The sequence below is a fragment of the Halyomorpha halys genome, unplaced genomic scaffold, assembly GCF_000696795.3.
Source record: "Halyomorpha halys isolate HHAL.00 unplaced genomic scaffold, Hhal_1.1 Scaffold552.1, whole genome shotgun sequence".
Taxonomy (NCBI): domain Eukaryota; kingdom Metazoa; phylum Arthropoda; class Insecta; order Hemiptera; family Pentatomidae; genus Halyomorpha; species Halyomorpha halys.
This window is the reverse complement of record NW_027106510.1, coordinates 148,282-166,986: the sequence shown is the minus strand read 5'-3', so window position 1 is coordinate 166,986 and position 18,705 is coordinate 148,282. Positions and strand designations below refer to the sequence as shown.

The window sequence follows — 18,705 nt, the reverse complement described above, 5'->3', positions numbered from 1 at the left end:
ACTAATCTTTCAGTAGATTTTTAAGAAATTTTGCTTTTTAAAAAGCTATATCTCGAGAACTATTAAACGTAAATAACTCTTTAAGGGCTCATATTTTAGCAAATTTTCTCATCTTTAAATGACGTTTTCTTGTGCTTTTCCTACTTTTTAAGATATAGAGCTTCGAATGAAAAATTTAATTTTTTTATCGCTTTTAAACGGCCGCCATTTTTTATTCCTCTTACCTATACTTGGCAGTTTCATGAATTTTGACTAGTAATTATACATAGTTTTCATTAAAGTAATCAAATTTGGGGTGAGATAACTGCCTTTTTTTCTTCCCGGCTCTTCTACTATTACTTTACAAATAATTTCCAGTTATTGCAATTATTATTAATAATATACATATCTTATTAAGTTAAATTTCCTTTATTCTGAGTGCTGACAGACATATGTGGCAGTTAGGGCCAGTGCCTGCCCATCTGTGGATATGGTATATGACAGTGTATATTTAGGCACTGGAGCGATCTTAGGAGGTATTGGCACGGTGTGATTCACGGACCCTCTGCCGCCATTGTTTGTTGAGCCAAGTTTTTGTTGGGGCTGGTTTGTTTTTTGTTTCTGTAACCTTTTCGCCGACCTGCCGGCAGACACCCTTGTGTAGTCAACGTTTGTTGGAGTTGTCGGGCTGGCACTCTTTCTCACCAGCTCACCGGCGGTGATTCTGTTCTACTAACTCAACATTCTTATTGTTATTATCGGTATGGGCATATCAACCCCTCTGATCATCTGTGAGTGACTATTTTTTTCATTTTCTTCTTTCATCGAGCTTCATATATATATATATATATATATATATATTCGATATAACATATCAATTCAAATATATATATATTTGCTTCTAATTAACTTATCATTTGTGTGTGTTTCACATATATATTAATTTTTTTTTTACTTCACACTTCATTGTTTATTTTTTGTAACAACACAACAGCTGATTTTTTGTTTATATTTTAATTAAATTAAATTTGTTTATCACTTGGAAGGTTATTTTTTAATTATTTCATTTTCTTAATTTTTTTTTTTTTGGGGGGTTCGGTTTTCACTAACGAAACACCCTTCGCCTCAGCACAACTAAAAATAACTAACAGAGTAGGAGAAAAAGATAACATGAAATAAAAATAAACTAAGGTGTGGCTAAAAATCATAAAAAAATATGTGAGAATTTATAATATTATACAAAGTAAATTTTTATATATAATAGTTTATATAAATATATTTTTATATCTAATATTTTATTCATAATAAATTCTCACACATTTTGCATCATGTTTAACCACACCATAGTTTATTTTTATTTCATATCTTATCTTATTATCTTACTCTGTTACTTAATTTTAGTTGTTTGTAAAATATGAAATAAACTAAAAGAAAAAAATATTCAATACAGATATGAAATAAAAAAAATAAATAATAATAAAGATTATTAAACATGATTTTTACAACAATATATTTTTATTAGAAGATCGATGATTGACCATGTTGTAATATAAAGAAAGATGGTCCGGGTACAGTAAAAATAATTCAAATAGTAAATAAACTGTTTATTAGGGACCAACGTTTCGCTCTACGTTGCAGGGCTTCATCAGTGCTAAAAAGAAACAAATAAATAAAATTAAATAACAGAGTAAGATAAGACATGAAATAAAAATAAGCTATGGTGTGGTTAAAAATGATAAAATAGTAAAATATGTGAAAATTTATCATGAATAAAATATTAGAAATAAAAATATATTTATATAAACTATTATATATAAAAATTTACTCTGTTCATTTTTATATAAATTTTAGCCATACCTTAGTTTGTTTTTTAGTTTATTACATTTGACTTTTTTTTTTTTAGGGTTAATAGACGTCTGTATTCTAGGTACATAAGAACCATAAGAGGTATATATGTTTGCCAGCACTCAAAATAAAAGTAATTAATGTTACTATAAAGTAGTTTATGACACGTAACTTCGTAGGGGTAGTAGTTTTTATAATATTCGTATATGAATATAAATATTTCACATATAATTTTGTCCGAACAACTAAAAATTAATTTATTTTAGCAAATTCATAAAAACTACTATTCCTATGAAGATAAACATTATAAATTACTTTATAGTACACTGAACTAGCTTTAATTTGAGTGCTAGTAGATAACTGTACATCGAATAGTTTTTAAGATATAGATTTATCGAAAAATTAACTAAGTAATGATTTTTATGAAATATTGCTTTTAAAAAACTATATCTTTGGAACTGTTGTTCACATTTTAGCAAATTTATTGTCCTTTATATGATGTTGGATTAGGTTTTCAAGTGTTCAGGGTTGTTTTAAGATATAGAGCTCTGAATGAAAAATTAATCTAAAGTTTAGAAACAGCTGCCATTTTTTATTCTCCTACTCATACTTGGCAGACTCGTCAATTTTGACTTGTAATTATACATAGTTTTCATTAAAGTAATCAAAAATTGAGGTGAAATAACTGTTTTTTTCCTCCTATTGGGCTTTTGTACTATGTATAATTCAGTAACCCAATATTTTTCCCTCTACTTTTAAGCATTTAGGACGTAGTTTTATAATATTAGTAGTGAAATGAGACTCACTTTGAGTTGGAACACATAACTTAATATCTATAACTATATTCAGCAGCTGTAATTTGAGGTATGCACTTTTCCGATTGTTCCTCATTTCCATTGACGGGAATTACAAAACAAGACTAAAACCTATTTCCCCCCGACCGCAAGAGTCGTTATTTTTTCCTGATCGCCTTGTGATCTCCAGGATGAGGAAAGTATTCGATCTTAACGCCGGCCACTTCTAACTACACCAATATCTTCCTTAAATATTTCTCCTTATAAAATAGTCATTGGAAAACTGCGATTGAAAAAAAATCCAGGAAATATTGCAATATGCACAACTTTGAACTGAATAAAACGCTTGCGTAGTTAATACCGTAATAGTTGCCATGCCAATTTCATACCAATGGGAGGTATTGCACTGTACAAGTTGTTTGATATATTTAATATTATTGTGTGGCCAAGTGGTATTTATTCGCTAATAACTACGAAGGCTAAGATAAAAAAAAAAACTACATGACACCATAAACATTATAACTTTATTAGTTTTTTTAAAATTTAGTAATTGATATTTATAATTTTATTTTCTTAAAAACTCAAGATCAAAATGACACAGGCATGTAGAGGAACTATCCATTGGTAGCACTCTAATAATCTTTATACACAATAAGGTCTCGAGGCCATCTTCTTTTTTTTTCGTCTTTTTTTCAGGCGCCTCGGAGTATTGTTAGGAATACAAGAGGAAGCCAGGTTAGAAACTATTGGGTTCGGCTGGTTAGGGAGTTTATTATGGAAGGATTGCTATCTGGTTCGGGCTAGATATTAGTTCTTAAATTATTAAATTTCATTAATTCTTAACATTATTAAACTTTATTAACTCTTAATATTATTTTTTTTTAAATATTTATTTATTGCTATTTACAACTGTACATTATAATAAATTTAGTAAATCTGATTGTTAAATTGGAGTGTTACAGGCGTGTAGAGAAACTACCCATTGGTATAGCACTCTAATGACATTTTACATTAGCTGGTCTCGTGGCCATCTTCTTTTCAGGCACCTCGGAGGATTGTCAGGTATGGAAGAGGATGCAAGATTAGAAACTATGGGGTTTGAGTGGTTAGAGAGTTTATAATGGAAGGAGTGATATCTGGTTCCGGCTAGATCGGTTACATAGAGAACATTAAGGTCTTTATGTATGATTTTATTTGTGACAAAGTAAGGAACATTGAGGATTTCACGAAGCATTTTGGATTGTAAGGATTGAATACAAGAGGAATTCGAAGTTTTAGTGGAGCCCCTTAGCTCAATATGTCCAGATTGGCCTTATTACAGTCATGTAGATCAGTCTTTTGTAATGTGTTGGAAGTTTAGACCTTTTGTCTAGTAAGTGCTGTAATAGTCGAAATCGACGTGCAGTTTCCTGTCGTTTCAGTCTTGTGTGAGGATTCCAGGTTAATCGTTTGTCCAAATGTATTCCAAGGTAGCGTATCTGTTCGAGAGGGGTAAGAGTAACATCATTAAATGAAACTGTAGCGCAGTCAGTAGGTTTACGACGAAAGGTAAAGGTGATTTGATAGGATTTCTTAATATTATTAAACTTTATTAATAGTTAACATTATTAAACTTTATTAACTCTTAATATTCTTAAACTTTATTAGTTCTTAACATTATTAGTTTTTAATTGATAGTCTGATCCACATAACTATAATAAAGCCTACGGAGTTGAGCTTTGGGGCTCTACTTAACCTTATAATTCCTCTCCTATCCAATCCTTACAGTCCAAAATCCTTAATGCTCCTTAATTTGTCACAAATCAAGTCATCCATCAGGACCTCAATGTTCCACATGTTGCTGATTTTACCAGAACCAGATTCGTATCCTTCCATGACCAAGTTCCCAACCACCCAAACCCACCTATTTTTTGTTGTTGGTAAGGTTGTTTCTAACCTGGCTTCTCCTTCATTACCTAATAATCCTCCTAGGCGTCTGAACAGAAGTCCTCGAGATCTTCTCCTCTAGAAAAGATATTGGAGTTTCATCAATGGGTAGATTCTCCAGATGTCTGCATTGCATAGCTAACTTCGAATTTACTTTTTATATATATTTTATAGTGGTAAATACCAATAAACTTTTTAAAAAGCCCTGATATGCTGCTGATGTGCGACGTGTGATTTCCTGAGTTCTTCTTCGAGCCAAAATATGTAAAGAGTTGTTCTCTTTCAAACTTGTACACACCAATCTCATGTGATGTTTTCTGTGTCATCTCCTACTCTCATGTATCTGTTTTTTGTTCATTTATGTTGAGTCCATTTATTGATAAAAATTATAATTGATTAAAAAGTATTTTTATCATAAATGTGTGAAAAACAATGATTTTTTTTATTTCAAAACCTCATTGAATATTATTTTTATCTTTGCACTTGAATATTATCTTATAATTTAACAGCATACCTTTCCTCTGCTAATAGCTTTGTTGACAATTATCGTAATATTTTTGTCTGATCTGGGAGTGATTTTAATAAAATGTAAGTGAATTCAATAACAATATATAAATTTTTTAAAAGTATTTTGCAATTGCAATTTTTGTTTAATTTTGAAACGTAAAAATAGGCCGATTCTGCAATACAAGTAATAGTCTAGATTAGAGGTTCCCAATTTTTTTGGGGCTCCCTAAATAATAGAATTTTTCAGGGGCGCCCTTCATACATCAGATTGTTTTACTAAAATTTTGGCTTTCTAGAAAAATTTGAAAATTTTCTTTTTTAAAAGCGACTACCCATTTAACATTCAACGGAAAATTAAAAACATATACTTACTATTTTCCTTGGGATGATATGAAATATTTAATTTCAACTGTTCCGGAAATATCCATATTAAGACTAGAAAACCTCCAAAGACTCGAAAGTTGCTATATTCTTAGAATTTTGTCAGCATAAGCGATTGTTGGCGCAAAAATTCGAGAATTGGAAATTCCAAGAAAATCGACGAATTGTTTAATTGAATATTTCGTGGCGCCCCAGGAAGAATAACTGATCTAGACAATGAATTATAATAAAAAATATCAACATTGCCTCAACTCTGTATGAATTGCACCTTTAATTGAGGATTAGGCACTCTACATCACTTTAGAATATGCTGGTTGGGTTAATGAGTCGAATGTATGTAATTTAACTGAGAGAAAATGAATTAATTAAACAATTTATAAGGTCCTGAAGAGTGAAAAGAGAAAAATTACTAGAATCTATTGTGTAATCACAGGGTTATAATTGCACAAGAGCCCAAGAGGAGAAAAAAAACAGTTATGTTTTATTACATTAATAAAAACTATGTATAATTACTAGTCGAAACTGAAGAGTCTGCCGAGTATAGGTAGGGGGAATAAAAAATGGCGGCTCTTTTAAAATTTAAAAAAAAATACTTTTTCATTCCGAGCTATATCTTTAAAACTACCAACAACACTAGAAAATCTAAGAGAACATCATTTAAAGTAAAGTAAATTTACTGAAATATAAGCTCTAATAGAGCTATTTACTTTCAATAGTTCTCGATATATAACTTTTTAAAAAGCAACATTTCATAAAAAATGTACTGAAAAATCAGTTGTGAATTTATTTTGAGAAATCTATATTTTAAAAACCGTAAGACGTACAGATGTCAACAAGTAGTTAAATTAAAGCTAGTGAAATGTACTATAAAGTAGTTTCTTATGTTTATCTTCGCAGGAGAAGTAGTTTTCATGATATTTTCAAAGATGTTATCCGAACTGAAATTTAACAAATTTAAATTTAACTGAAAATTAACATTTTGTGAATTTATTTTGAAAAATATCATAAAAATTACTACATTTAACTGGCTCTAATTTGAGTGCTAGCAGACATCTGTACGTCTTATGGTTCCTGAAATATATTTTTCGATAAATCAAAATTTTTGTTCGAAAAGCTACAAATCATCATTTTGTGCATTAATTTTGTCGAATATCATGAAAACTACTACTCCTACGAAGATAAACGTATAAAAACTACTTTATAATGCATTAAATTAACTTTAATTTGATTGTTAATAGACATTTGTAATGTGAACGGTTTTTGAGATATAGATTTCTCAAAATAAATTCATTAACTACTGATTGTTTTGTGACAATAAACCTTTACCCACCAAGAAGAGTCCCGATTCCCCACCTCCTCCAATGTTTTGGAGTCTACTGGAAATTTTAGAGTCACCATAAGGAGGATTCGTACCGGTTTCTGGTGCTTTCACCCACCAGGCAGGGATGCAACCCACCCACTGACTCACCGCCACTAGTTAACCTACTAGTCATTGGTGTAGAGCAGTGATTCCCAAAGTGTGCTCCGTGGCTCCTCGGCGGGTATGTTGACAAAATCCCAAGGATATAGCAACTTTCGAGTCTTTCATTGCTTTCTTTTCAATCCGCATCATTTGAAACGTCTTCTGGTCAAGCACGCCTTTCCCACCTATTCTTTAGTCACTAAATTGTACGAAAATAGTATCTCTTTATTAAATAAATCAAAAATTAGTATCCAATTCTGTCTCAACACTTTATTTTTCACTAGTCCAACGTTTCGGCCATTCTAGCCATCTTCAAGGACATCTAAATATTTAACAGCTTATATTATATCTTCATTTTTAAACATTTACAACAACATCATTATTCACTATATAATATAACATACCTTCAATACAAAAAGGTAAAAGAAGGTATGTTATATTATATAGTGAATAATAATGTTGCTGTAAATGTTTAAGAATGATGATATAATATAAGCTGTTAAATATTTAGATGTCCTTGAAGATGGCTAGAATGGCTGTAATGTTGGACTAGTGAAAAATAAAGTGTTGATACAGAATTGGATACTAATTTTTGATTTATTTAATAAATAATTACCTTGTCTCAAAAAATTTTGAAATAATATAATTATAGTATCTCTCTTTATGAATGGAATATGGTCCGGGTGCGGTAAAAAAAAGCTCAAATAGTAAATAATTATACTATTATATTGAGCCAACGTTTCGCCCCACGTTGCAGGGCTTCGTCAGGGCTAAAAAAGATACAAACACTATAGTTACAAAAAGGAAAAAAGAAAAAACATAAATTTAAAATAACAGGGGTATAAAATGAAAAGTAAGATATAATAAGAAAAATTAATGGTTGTAAATAGTAAATGAAAAGGGTAATAGTAACAGATAGATAAGAGAAGAAATATTAAAGAAAGTACAAATAAAGAGATGAAAAAAGAAGAAAAAAAAAATACAAATCAAATGATGAGACAGAATGCATACCTGTTTTGACGGCAGTCAAAGACAAAGTGACGGTTTGTATTGGGAGCAGTGGGGACGGCAGTTGTGCCACAATAACGAAAATAATTTGTCAAGTAAACATAGTAAAAAAGTATTTAAATTAGGTGAACAATAAATGGTAATATTCATAATAGGGGGAGAAGATATATTAATAAAAAAAAAAAAAAAACAGATAGAAAAACAAAGAAAAAGTAAAGTGTAAAATAATGGGATACAATGTGTGTAAGTGATTAAGAAACAAAATATACCAAATGAGTGGGGATACAGAAAAGTGTAAAATATAATAGAAAATTTATAATAAAGTAATTAATATAAGTACACTTAAGAAGATAACACATGAATATAAATTAAAAGATAAGATATGTATATATAGTTGACCGTAAAAATTGATATATAGGAAGATGGTCAGGGTTGCGGTCACAAGTGAAACAAAAATAGACTTTTTATTTTCCAACGTTTCGCCCCACTTTGCAGGGCTTCATCAGGGCTAAAAAGATACAACAATGAAACTATGTTAAGATAAAATGATAGAAATAAAAATAAAAAGATACAACGAAAAGAATAAAAAACAAGTAACAAAGGCAAGAGTAAAAGTTTCATATAAAAATACATAAAATATAAAGCTAAAAAAGTACAGGAGAGTATATAAAACAAAAAAATTTTATGTTTTTTATTCTTTTCATTGCATCTTTTATTTTTATTTCCTATCATTTTATCTTAACATAGTTTCATTTTGTATCTTTTTAGCCCTGATGAAGCCCTGCAAATGTGGGGCGAAACGTTGGAAAATAAAAAGTCTATTTTTGTTTCACTTGTGACCGCAACCCTGACCATCTTCCTATATATAAAAGATAAGATACATGAATATAAATGAAACAGAAAGGATAATGAATATAAAAATAATTAGAAAAAAAAAGTTAGAATTTAAAGAAACAAGAATAAAAGATATGACAAAAAGAAAAAATAGTATAATTATTTACTATTTGAGTTTTTTTTTACCGCACCCGGACCATATTCCATTCATCTATACACACGGTCAATCAATAATTATCCAGTGTATCTGTTTTTGATTTTTCGCTGTTAAATCGGTAATCGCTTTTAGAAAGGAAAGTTTTCTAATTTTTCAAGAAAATAGAGAAAAATATGTATTTAGGAAGCCGCAAACCGAAAAACATTTGGATCCTCTGGTATAGAGCCAGTGGTCATCAACCACCAAATTGTCACCACCTCTTCACCATTTGGGTCGGCCATCTTGGAAGATATTTGGGGACTTTTCTATTTGTTTGTTTGGTTGTTTAGTGGCGCCAAACTTCATTGGTCATCAACGCCATTTATATTTTATTTAATTTTGCAAATATTCGTTAAATTTTATTTATTTTTTAATTTGATTATTTCATTTACTTATTTTTTTTTTATTTTTTTTTTTTTTCCTTCCGATGAAGTTATATTTTTGTCAGTAAATTTTGTGATTTCAAAAACTGAAACACCAATTCTATTGCCTTATCATCGTCTCTAATGGTTTTTGAGATATCTTGGCTTAGTCCCAAGCTATTGAGGTGTGGTGTAAAATATGGTCATCGTTGGAAAACATGGCTTATTGTTAATTTGTTATTGCAATACTGGCAGTTCGGAGGCGTTTCTTTTGATATAAGATAGGAGTGGGTGAGCCTCGTGTGACCTATTCTCAGCCTAGTCTGAACAACTTCCTCTCTACGGCATTTGCGACTGGAGGTACCCCAGGGCTTGACATCCTTTTTAATAATTTTTAATTTACTCATTGGGCTTTCGTTCCACAAAGATTGCCGTTTATCTTTGACTTCCTTTACAAGAGGCCTCCATATCTCTGACGGAGTTAAAATTGCTTTACCCCGTCCCGGAAGCGCGAGTGCTTCTCTTGCAGCGTGATCGGCCAGTTCGTTCCCTGCGATTCCTACAACTTTTCTATTTTTTGACAATCTTATATTCTACCATGTCCTGTGAGTGACTTACTTTTGTTATCATATCAAATATCGAGTGTGTTATATTCATTATATGATATTAGACCACTTGGGAAGCAAAAAACCAGATGGATGGACAGCATCAACAAAGATGCAGTTCTGCATGCAGCAAACTGGAAAGCAGTAGCCCAAGATTGGTTTGCATATTGAGACAACCGGGGGAAAAAAAAAATTATTCAATTTGCACTATCCATTACAATCTATATAAATCTCCTTATCAACAATACATTAATTGATATAGATTTTTATATACAGTATAAACTGAATACAATTGTAATAAGAGGAATTGGATGGTAATAGCTTATATAATAATAATTTAAATTTAAAATTTAAAACTGTACCGCTACAAGCCATGAAGGGTCAGAGATTCAGTACTTTGTAAGGGAGTTCTGTTACTGGAGCAAAGGTTGTGCAAGGAGGTGATTTGGTCAGAATCGCGCTCGACCGCCAGATTTTTACCCAATTTATGAGGATGGGTGGACGCCAGGAGGCCTCCAGAACCCACAGGAGTTGACTCACGGCTACAGTAGGGGTATTCATGATGTTGTGTTATGTTAAAATGTTTTACCATGTTAAATGTTATAAGTAAAGGATTGTGAGCAGTTTTTAAAGTCATGTTAAATGTTATGCATTAGAGCCCCTAGCGGATTTTCTGAGCAACTTATTTTATAACCTTTCCTTCCAAAACTTCATGTCATTGTTTATTTCTAAGTTTTAATTAAAGTAATTTATTTCAACATGCCTAAATTGTGTGAAAAGTGGAATTTGTTGAAAAGTTTGTCCACTGAGTGTTTTGTTGATCTTCTGACTTATAAGGAAGAGAACTAAGATGAACTAATTGACAACTGGCATTACATTTTTATTATTGTTATCCATTGCTTTATTAATTATAAAAACATCCTAAATACTAACACAATCAAAACAACTACGAGCAAGTAACCTAACACAACAAACAAAGTGCTAACGAGCTCAGCTGGTCTGTTGCGTGACGTCATTCTCCAATTAGCTGACCTAGTAACAGACTCTTAATCATGTTATATCGTTTTAACATGCTCAATGAAGGAATTATTTCTCCATTTAACACGTTTTAACATGTTAAATAAAAGATCATGAATACCCCTAGTGTAACAGAAAACAATTTTCTACCCAGCCGGATTCGAACTCGGATTTTTGGAGTTGGTAGCCACGCGCTTTACCCTATGGCCACCGCTCTCCCTATATAACAATAATAGCTTACACAATAATAATAGGTTATTGATTGAGAAAAATTTGACAAAGGCAGAATATTTTGAAAACTTTTAATAACTTTGTTGTTATATTCTAAATAAGATATCATTAACAATAGCCGGAATGGCTGAAACATTGAAATTGTATGAGAATAAACAAGTTGAGACCACGTGAATCTTTTATTATAATTGATAAACAAACAAGTCTCGCACAAGAAATTAAATTATACATAAATCTAGATGACGTCATTAGAGAATAATGTTCAAGCCCATTGTGTAACTGAACAAGAAAAAACAAACAAAGATCTTAGAAGCGAGAATCGAACTGTTTTGGTACTTAGCTTTATCCATTAGAGCGGTAGGCAAGGTCATGAATTGTGAATGAATCTTTTATAAATAACCAACAACAAAAGGATTTCGCTGCGCAGAACATCTTAAAATATTTCCTCATCTCATGGGAAAAAAAATATAAAACAACTTTAGGTCAATATGAATTTTAAATACCTAATTATACGCATAGTTTTAGAGGATTCTTTCACATGAAATTCGATAAGACCACTTTTATTTTCACTTATCAATGTATAGAATATATAGTAAGGGAAAGTATGAAGATCCTGTAAAATTTCGAATTCTATTTATCGATGGAAATATACGTTTCGATTATACAGTTATTTCACCCCAATTATTGACTACTTTAATGAAAACTATTTATAATTACTAGTTAAAATTGATGAGTCTTCCAAATATATGTAGCTGTTTCAAAACATTAAAAAACTTATTTTTACGTTCGGGCATACCTTTTAAACTACCAACAACACTAGAAAAACTAATCAACCATCATTTAAAGAAAAGCAAAAATTTTAAAAAAATGGTCTGAAAATCAGTAGTTTGTGAATTGGTTTTGAGAAATCTATATCTCATTCCACGTACAGGTATCTATTAGCACTCAAATTAAAGTAATTTTAATGAGCTATAAAGTAGTTTATGATGTTTATCTTCATAAGGTTGGTAGTTTTCATGATATTCATAAATAAGATGAATTTTTATCCGAACAACAATTGACTGAACTAATCAAATTATTTTATAGCAAATATCATAAAAACTACTACACCTACGAAGATTTATACTACTTTATAGTACATTAAACTAGCTTTAATTTGAGTGTTAATCATCAAATGATTTGAGTGACATCTGTACGTTGAATAGTTTTGAAGACACAGATTTTTCAAAATAAATTCATAACTGATTTTTCAGTACATTTTTTATGAAATTTTGCAATTTAAAAATCTATATCTCGAGAACTATTGAACGTAAATAGCTCTATTAAGGGTCATATTTTAGCAAATTTACTCTACTTTAAATGATGCTTATTAGATTCGCTATAGTTTTTGTCGCGTATCTTCTTATTTTTATTTTAGTAAATATCATCAAAATTATTACTCCTACGAAGATACACATCATAAACTACTTTATAGCTCATTAAACTAGCTTTAATTTGGGCGCTAATAGACATCTGTACGTCGAATGGTTCATGAGGTGTAGATTTCTCAAAATAAATTCACTAACTGCTTTTTTAATGAAATGTTGCTTTTTAAAAAGCTATATCTCGGGAACTATTGAACGTAAGTAGCTCTATTAGGGGTTATATTTGAGAAAATTTACTCTATATCAAATGATGTTCTGTTAAGTTTTTGATGTTGTTCCTACTTTTTAAGATATAGAGCTCCGAATGAAAAAAAAAAATTGTTTGACCTTTTCAAACACCCGCCATTTTTTATTCCCCCTACCTACACTTGGCAGACTCATCAATTATGACTTTTAATTATAGATAGTTTTCATTAAAGTAATCAAAAATTGGGGTGAAATAACTGCCATTTTTTTTTCCTCTTGGCTCTGGTACTAAACTAAATGGCCCCGATTCAAAATTTATTAACTTAATTTAATCATATTTTCTCTTTTAACAAAGTAAATTATACAATATTCCAGAAATGTTTTCTTTTGCCCACTCTGTATAACGATGTAAATTGTTCAATAGATTCCTTTTCTTTCAAATATATTTCTTACTTATTTATAATCTTAATATTTTCTTGAGACTGGTAAATTATTTTTTTAAATAAATAATTTAAATTCTATCCATTATAGTCTCAAACCTTTTTATTTCTCTTATAAGTCCGACGTTTCGGCCAATCCGGCCATCTTCAGGGACAATCTACTACAAAACAGCTTTTATTACATGTATGATCCTACAAACATTTCAAAATACTTAACATTATTATTTATAATTTACCTTATCTTAATACAACTTTGAAATTATATAATTTAAAAAACTCTAAAATCCATGCAGGCTATTCTGCCCAGGTCAAAAACATCAATTTCTATGAAACATTAAAAACATTAGGTAAAAGATATTTTTTTGTTAATAAGTATATCCCACATATGTTTAATTACCTAATTAGTCAATATTCACTTAAAACAAAATCAAAATCATTTATCACGAGATACTATTACTTAAAACTTTTATCACAACAATGCTTGTAACCTTCCCCAACTCAGTTCAAGCATTTAAAATTATTTATTATAACAACATTTTTGTCAATTTTCCTCTTTATTTCATTAGCACATTCCCTATCAAAAAATTTTTTGAGACTATAATGGATAGAATTTAAATTATTTATTTTAAAATATATTTCTTACACTCAGTCCATTCATCAACGCAAGCAGCACATTCTAAAGAGAAGCAACGCCTGGTCCTAAGTTCCAGAGTTGGGCAACAATGAACCTAATAGCTAAAATTACCATGGAAACAATATTTATTTATCAATGGTTCATTCATGAATGAGGGTCGTATCCATGGCAACTTTAGCTATTAGTTTCAACTATTACTAATTTTTGCCCATCTCTGCCAAGTTCAAGGTTCACGTCATACAGTTGCAGACCTGTGATGTGTAATCAACAAAAATATTATTTTGACAAAGTAAGCAATTTGTTTTGACGATTTGACATTTAAATCAATATTGCTGACTGGCAATACCAGAGTAATTTATCCTACAATAATTGAATCTCAAGCATCATGGGCGTCATGAGGCGCACTTTAAAAACATATACTTCAGTAAAAATTTAATGTTGTAACTATCGAAGTGTAATCAAATGAATATGGGTTTTATATATCTCATAATTACTAGCAGAAACGATTACGTAATTGTGTCGATCCTGACATTATTACATCATCAATATAAGCAAAAAAAAAAAAAACTGTATTATCACATTCTTGGGTCAGTTTTTGATCAGTAAGTATTGTTTTTATACGAACGTGAAAAAAATTAACGGAACAACATAAGAGTTTTTAAAACATAAGCTAACATACTAACAAAAAAACGAACCAAATTCTTACTAACACGAATTTTCGATATTTTTTGTTACACTGTAGGCGTGAGTCAACCGTGTGGGTTTTGCGAGAGCCCTTCGAGGGTCCACCCAGCCTCATAGTTCCCAAGATACAGTTTTTTAAAAAACAACATCATGAATTATATCTTGAAAAATCAGTAGAGTTAGTGAATTTATTGTGCGAAATTTATACATCATGAGACGTACAGATGTCTATTAGCACTCAAATTAAAGGTATCTTCATATACTATAAAGTAATTTATAACGTTTATCATCGTAGGAATAATAGTTTTCATGATATTTGCATATAAATGTGAATTTTGCTTATAACATTTTATCCCAGCATAAAATGTCAATTTATTTTAATATGCCAGGGTAGTATCCTTGGTCCTATCCTTTATACAGTTTTCACAGCTGACATCCCAACCCATCCTAACACTACCCTCACCACGAATGTCGATGACACATGCCTATTGTCAGTGAATAATGATCCTTCCATTGTATCCCAAACCCTCCAATCCACCCAATGCCTTGAAGAATGGTGCCAAAACTGGAGGATTAAAATAAATTCCAATAAATGCCACCAAATCACATTTATCCTTCGACGTAAACCCATGACCTATTGCCCTACAGTATCCTTTAATAATACCCCACTTATTCCCGTCGAAGAGATCCGTTACTAAGGACTACATCTCGACAAACGACTGACATGGAATCCTCATACAAGACTAAAAAGACAAGAAACTGCTCGTCGATTCCGACCATTGCAACATTTACTAGACAAACGGTCTAAACTTCCAATCCATTACAAAAGACTGATCTACATGACTATTATAAGCCCTATGTGGACATACGGAGTTGAGCTTTGGGGCTCCACTAAACCATCAAATTCCTCCAGAATCCAATCCTTACAGTCCAAAATCCTTCGTAAAATCCTTAATGCTCCTTACTTTGTCACAAATCAAGTCATCCATCAGGACCTCAATATTCCATATATTGCCGATTTGGCCAGAACCAGATACCGTTCCTTCCACGATAAACTTCTCAACCACCCAAATCCACTTGTTTCTAACCTGGCTTGTCCTTCATCACCTAATAATCCTTCTAGGCGTCTGAAAAGAAGATGACCTCGAGATCTTCTCCTCTAGAAATGTTATTGAAGTTCTATCAATAGGTAGATTCTCCACATGTTTGTATCATGTCACTATGTCACCTACAGCAAATTTACTTGTTGTGTATATGTGTTTACAGTTGTAATTAACGATAAATAAATTATTTAAAAAAGAAATTTAATATCCCAGAAATCGATTTAATTTATCATGCATTATGAAAACTATTGCTCACACGAAGATAAATGTAATATACTATTTTATAGCGCATGAAATTAGCTTTAATTTATGTGCTGATAGATACCTATACGTCTTATACCATTATATATGGTTCCAAAGATATAGATTTACCAAAATAAATTGACTATCTACCGATTTTTCAGTACATTTTTATGAAATATTACTTTTTAAAATACTGTATCTCGAGAACCATTGAACGTAAATATCTCTATTAGGGCTCATATTTTAGCAAATTTACTTTACTTGAAATAATGTTCTCTTAAGTTTTTTTAGTGTTGTAGGTAGTTTTAAAGATATAGTGCTCCGAATGAATTTTTTTTTTAAACAGCCGCCAATTGTTATTCTCCCTACCTATACTTGGCAGATTCATCATTTTTGACTAGTAATTATACATAGTTTTCATTAAAGTAGTAAAAAATTAGGGTGAAATAACTGCATCCCAGCTCTTGAACTATAAGATTGTAGGACTAATACCAAATGGATAATAGATCCCTAAAATATTAATGAACACTGTTTCTACAAGTGAACGTTCTAGGAACAGACCGAAGTGTAGGTGGGAGGATTCCATCTGATCCTTTGGATTTTGTTTGAATGAGCGTGATTGGACAGATGTATACAGACAGCTATTGGCATCGAACCTTCGAGTTCCCTAAGTTTTTATTATAATTATTATATATTATTATTATTAGTTATACCGAAAGTTTCCGGGAGAGACCATGATGAGTTCGCCTTCATTGGGTTCGAATCCAGCTTTGACAGATAATTATTTATTGTCACTGTTGCTGTGCGTCAACCCAGTGGATTAGGGAGCCCTCCAGGGTCTACCTAGCCTCATCAAGTGTATACCATTAATTGGGGAAACATGTGACGCTCGAGCGTATTTCTGACCAAATACCTCCTTGCACAACCGTTGTTCTAGTAACAGTACTTTTAATGTACTGCATCCCTTACCTTTAAGTTTTTTTTTTATATATATATTTTATTGTTAGCTCGTCGCATTTGCATGCGCCAGTAGTTTGTAAGAGAAACATTGTAAGTACATATTCCTAATAGTTTTGCTTATTCGTTTTCGAGGAATAAAATATTATAGAATTTTCGAAGAACTACTTCAATACTCTGACCTCACGCCTTTTCCTCTAAAATATATTTGCGGTCACATTCCCACAGGAAGGATCCGCGTCGTATTCGCTATCTATGTTTACTATAATTGCCTTATCGAATTTTCGAGTATTAGTACAGTCAGATGATTTGCCAATTTAGCGTATATCTTCTGATTCTATAATTCCTGTTATAGATTATATAATTCTCTTACTCTCCACTTTTTATGAACAAAAAATTACAATACGTATAAATAAATATATGAAAATTTTAATATTGTCCCTTGATTACCAGAATGGCATCTTAAAATATTTATTATTTTTTGGACGTTGCACAGCTTTATCAGGGCTAAAAAAAAGATAAAAACAACAAAAATTAGGTAAGAGAATAAGATAACATGAAACAAAGTAACCTATGTTGTGGTTTAAAAATAATGTAAAATATGTAAATATTTATATAAAAATGAAAAAAAAAATAAATTAAAGAAATAAAAGATTGGAGAAGTTTGTCGGGGGGTTTGGTCAGCTAAAAACGACATAAATAAACAAAACCATATTTATTTATTTTATGCCGACGTTTTGACCTGAGTTTCAGGTCTTCATCAGGGCTATAGAACAAAAGAGATAACAACAACATTTACATACATACATTTATATATATTTTGTATAATTCTAAATTTGTTTGTATACTATTCCTTTTCAATTGTATGTTGCTCTAAATGTTGTTGTTATCTCTTTTGTTCTATAGCCCTGATGAAGACCTGAAACTCAGGTCAAAACGTCGGCATAAAATAAATAAATATGGTTTTGTTCTCTTCCCTTTTTCAAATTAACTTGTTTCTTTTTACTATTAGAAGACAATTGTTTGTTTTATTTAAGTATACCAATATCATTATTTGTTGTTATTAATTTTACTTTCATCTTTTATTAAGAAGCATTATTCTTATCTATTTATTTTATTATTATTTTTTTTTCTTTTAATAAGAAAATTTTATATAGTTAGGGGTTTCATTTGTATGACTATACCCCCTCATAATCAACTGTTAAAAAATATATATAATGTAAGTTATATCAATCATGTAAGGCCCACCAGGCCGATCTGGTATAAAAATAATGCTATATTTCCAAAACCATTCAACGTAAATTTTGGGCTAATATTTTAGTATTGTTGGTAGTTTTATTTACAATTAATGTCCATAAATAAAATAATAAACGTAATAAATATCCTATCTCTTCTCTAATGTACTTGGCAAAGACCAGGGTCAGGAGAATTGACACAGTTATAAAGCTTATTAATTAAAACGTCCTTCCAGAAGATTAATCTTTATTACCTTCATCCAATAATTAATAAACATATCACTCCATTAATGTTACGTGCACCAAGTTAATCATAATGGACGAGAGCTGTGACGCTCGCGAAGCATTTGTAAATTAAGATCTAATTCTGTTATATCCAGCACTGTTTCGTTCATAAAAATACATATTCTTCATCATAAATCGACTCGAAGCTGCCCACACAGTATAATTTTCATTTGAAATATTAGTATAAGCTCAGAAACTATTTATGTGAGTATTACTCAACGTCCGACTCCCGGAAGATAATAAAGAAGTCCTCTATTTTTCTAGTTATTTGTATTTATATATATATTATTAATTTTGTAATATTGAATTCTGTCCTATTTTTAGACAATGGTGATATGGATGATAGAGCTCATTCCCACTATATTTA

The 18,705-nt window shown here is 30.7% G+C and overlaps 1 protein-coding gene across 2 annotated transcripts in view; it reads left to right on the top strand.

The window, feature by feature from the left end:
• Positions 1-18,705, top strand: part of LOC106684189 (cytochrome P450 6a2) — a 59,767-nt gene that overhangs the window by 8,275 nt on the left and 32,787 nt on the right. The window contains exon 1 of one of the 2 annotated variants that reach the window (XM_014426127.3): positions 728-770. The exons of the other annotated variant lie outside the window; for it this stretch is intronic. Within the exon in view, the coding sequence (XP_014281613.1) occupies positions 743-770 (28 nt within the window). The 5' untranslated portion in view covers positions 728-742. Of the gene's footprint in view, positions 1-727; positions 771-18,705 lie in introns of those variants that run through there. 2 annotated transcript variants of the gene reach the window in all.